At 48.0% G+C, this 4,064-nt stretch overlaps 1 protein-coding gene across 1 annotated transcript; it reads right to left on the bottom strand.

The window, feature by feature from the left end:
• Window positions 1-1,198, bottom strand: LOC112066694 (transmembrane epididymal protein 1A-like; the record flags this gene model as incomplete). Its single annotated transcript, XM_024130642.2, has 1 exon — window positions 1-1,198. A coding segment is annotated over exon 1 (1,062 nt), but the record flags the coding sequence as incomplete, so codon positions are not given.
• Window positions 1,199-4,064: the final 2,866 nt, after the last annotated feature.

Here is a 4,064-nt window from a genome sequence, read left to right as displayed (position 1 = left end):
CTCTGACTGCTCCACTTCCCGCAGCAATTTGTAAAGGGGTCCCACGGTGCTCGTGTAACATGGAGCTTCTCTGGAACCTGTTAGCTTCCAGCTGGGACGGTAACAACAATGCCAAAAGGAAGAGACGCCATAGATTCCCAACAGGCACAAAGCATTGATCATCACATGCCAGCAGAAGAAGGTGGTGACAAACATGATGTCATTGATGTCATCGTCCTGCCATGGGTAGCCAGTGACTGGTTTGTACAGAATGAAGGCGGCCTGTACCAGCCAGGAGCCCATGATCTGAAACAGAAAGGTCTCGATCACTGAGAGGTGAAACGTGTCGGGAACCCACAGCTGTACGGTCAACACCAGCATCAGCAGCAACACCACCAAGATGAGCAGAGAGTGAACCTGCAGCTCCACCCCTGCTGAGTCCTGAACATGTGACACCAGCAACAGCAGGAGCACATAGAAAGTCAGCACCAGGGTCCCTTTTTCTAGGGGCACGCAGCGCTGAGGCAGCAAGTTCTTGCTCACGACCTCTACACAGCCGCTGAGGGTGAGAAGGATGAACATGGTGAGGTGCTGCCACTCTTTGGTGTACATAAATCTCGGTGGCAGCTCGCTGTTCATCAGTATCAGCCCTCTCTTCACGCAGCTGATCTCGTACACTATCAAGCCGGAGCCAGCCAGCGTCTTCAGCAAACCTCCGTAGGATATTTTCCACAGCCTGGCCCATCTCCCCTTATTCCTGGGAGGGGATGAAGGATACAGGAAAGAGTCACTGAATATCACAGCTTTGGAGACCACGACTGCTTGATACAGTCCATATGAGAGTAGAAACAGCCCTGGGTACACATGACCGATAAAGGTTCCCATTGAACTAGAAATCCCTCTAAGGAAGGTGAGAAGAGTAAAACCAGGGCGCGTCCACACCTTCTGGGGCCACTTCAAGATCTGGACTTTGGAAAGAATTGCCTTCCACCAACTTTTATCATTTTTCCCCACCCACTGCTCCCCACTGAGAGGAAATGCTTCTTGAAACAAGCCTACGACTTTGGTGGTGTAAAGCCTCATTGTTTCATTCCATTCTGGGACATTGGGAACTAACTGGCTTCTGCCAAGGAAGAAAGCTGGTGAATGTGCCTTTAGGGGCTCCCCTCTAGGGCCCTTGGGGCACTTCTGGTCATACTTGTCCCTTTCTCCTATGGCTTCCTTCCCTTGGTGCTGCCCAGCACTCAGAGAAGGACACAGAAGCATGGGATGGGTTAGGGGTTGCCATGGTCTCCAGAGGAAGCCTGGGCACTCACAGACCCTTGCGTTTCCTGCGGTATCTCTCAGACATAACTTTGAAGTAATTGCAGTGCTTTCCTTCTGGACACAAATATTTAAAAACATTTGGATATATGAGCATGTTTCATACCTATCTGGCTTTTCTTCTTTTATAGACACGTTCTGAGGATCACCAAGAAAGCTCCCTTCCTCTCCTCCCCTTATCTTTTCACCTTCCCACCTTTGTCTCCCCACTTCGGCATTTCTACTGGCCAGTAAATGGATCTGAAAAGCTAACTTTTGATACTGATTTTAGGGACAGTGGGTGTTTTATACTGTGTCAACCTAACTAAGCTTGAGCCATGTTTCCTAGCGTTACCTGCCCTATATGGTTCCAGACTGAGTTGGCTGTAAGAGAAGTTTACATGAGAATCTGAAGATAGAAGTGAAGCAGCAACCTAAGACACTCTGAAGATGTAGGGTACCAGGCGCCACTGCAGTTCACGCATTCAGTTACTGATCTGCCGGCTCACCTACTTGGCATGGGCAGCCAGGCCTACAGCTTCCTCAGCTTCTCTTTGTGCGAAGGGCACCAGCTGCTCCTGCAGGCCACCTGCCACTGAAGTATGAGGTGATGAGAGGAAGACAGCGGCTTCAGTCTATCTTCATAAGCTGCAGTTTGTCCTTGCTCTTCCCCAACTTCGTGTAATATACTTCTTCCTGACTGCTGCCAGTGTGAGCTGAAATGGCCTCCACCCCATCACACAGCGAGGCAAGAGCCTTCCATAGACTTCCTCACTACAAATGTGTGAGGTCTAATAGCCATAAGAAATCCATAGTCCCATGATCTATCCCTAACTGATACAAGGGATTAAGGTGTAATCCCTAAAATGTAGATACTGTTGAGAGGAGTGACTCCAGTGTGTTAGTGTTGGCCATTTGGCTTTTAATGTGAATTAGCCCATCTGCTTCATTTATCTATGACTCCGCTAGTGTCTAATGCACCTCAGAAGACAGAGTCCTAGGTATTGGGTAACAGACAGCTGAGCATAAGGCAGAAAGGATGGTGAAGAACAAAGTACAGATAATGTGACGCTCATAGTGGTTCTGGGTTTACTGTGCGAGGTACATGGAATAGGAATTTCTCTGGGGGTGATAATAATGCTGAGGGGAGAGGAAGTTCATTGCTCAATTTGCTGAATGGTACTGACATCACAGTCTTCTGCATAATCATCTGTCCTTACAGTACAAGAAATGCTGTGGAGCAGAGAGGCAGCACCTCTAGGCTGACAGTGCCCCTAGTGAAGAGGAGAACTTACACACAGGTCACAGCACTGCCTCTGAGACCTCACTCCTACCCAACTACCTACACTTCCGCAAGTCCACTTAATTCCAGAAAAACTTAAATCTCTTTCTGCCTTTGAGGATGACGGTAATTCAGATTTCTTCTTGCTGTTTAGAGGTTTGGTGGGGCTAGGGATTTGAGTGTGAAGGGAAATTAGAAAAGCAAAGCTTAATTCAACTTTCTGGGGGAATTTTCTAACTTTATATTTTAAAGTTAGGTATTTTTATTCAATTAATATACAGTCATTATAGAAAAGGCAGATAAAATGCAACAGCAAAAAGAAGAACGTTACAAATCATCTAACTTCATAATCTGGAGGTGACCATTGTTACCACTGAGGTGTAGAAACACAGTTCTAAGAAAGCAGCATGAAGAAGTGGAAAATGCATTGACTGGAAGCCAGAAATCTGCCTTCTCACTCCAGTTCCCCTTGATTTGCTGCATGTCATACCCCTCATCTAAAAAAAACAGTGTTGAACTTAACTTTCTGTTAAAGTGAAAATAAAAGGGTGTGAATATGGTTGCACAGAAGTGAACATGTTTATCTTCTGTCTCCTTCTCGGTGAATTATCAAAACACTGGGAGAGCTCTGTAGTGCTCAATGCTCAGAGGTAGGAGATTCAAAGGGAAAATCTGAGTGACGTTTCTGAAGTAGTCAGGAGGAGAGAACCCAAGGGATTCTCTTAGGTTCTTGGATTTGCTCTGGGAGAGGCACAGGGTCCATTGCTCTTCTATGTATCAGCAGGGCTGGGACAGGAAGCATGTGGTTACAGGCCTCAAGAGGAGCCACATTTGTTGCTTTTAGTGTTGCTTCTAGTACTTCGAGGCTGTGGTCCTAGTAAGGTGGGGGCAGCAGAGCTTTCTCCAGCTCCTATCCTCCTCTCCCCAGTTGTTCCTGCAGCTGTGAGTCAGTGGTCAGAAGAGGAGAGAAAACAGCTGCACTGACCCCACAGCAATGTGAGGTTGAAAGCGGAACATATGAGGACAAGGAGCCCCACTTAAGGTCCCATCTGGGTTGCTCAGGCCCCCACCTTGGCCAGGCACCAGGGCTGCATGTTGTTCATTAAAACGTGAACATCCTGACCAAGACTTTGAAGATAGGAATCGCCCATCCCAAACCAGACACTCACTGCCCACAAGTAGCCAAGAAGGAAGCGAAGGGTGGTGAATGATTAGCAGAGCTGGCAGACAGCTCCAGAGTCTGTGAACACCAAGTACCTGGAAAGAGTTTCCTGAGACAAACTCAGCTTGACCACAGGAGCCCACGGAGGTCCTTCATGGCCTGGCTGCTCCATGGCGAGACTCCCCCTCAGACCTGTTTCCCCCCCACCCCCGCCATGTTCTTGAGGGGCCCCAGGCACAGCCACTGCCACTTGTCTGCCATGAAATGCCAGGATGAGCCAGAATGCCTTCAGGAATTCAGTACATATAAATTTACTAACTGCTGTGCATTCTGCTGAGT

Source organism: Physeter macrocephalus, chromosome 4 (genome assembly GCF_002837175.3).
Source record: "Physeter macrocephalus isolate SW-GA chromosome 4, ASM283717v5, whole genome shotgun sequence".
In the NCBI taxonomy this organism is placed as follows: domain Eukaryota; kingdom Metazoa; phylum Chordata; class Mammalia; order Artiodactyla; family Physeteridae; genus Physeter; species Physeter macrocephalus.
The sequence above is the reverse complement of the archived record's forward strand: the minus strand, read 5'-3'. Positions and strand labels throughout refer to the sequence as shown.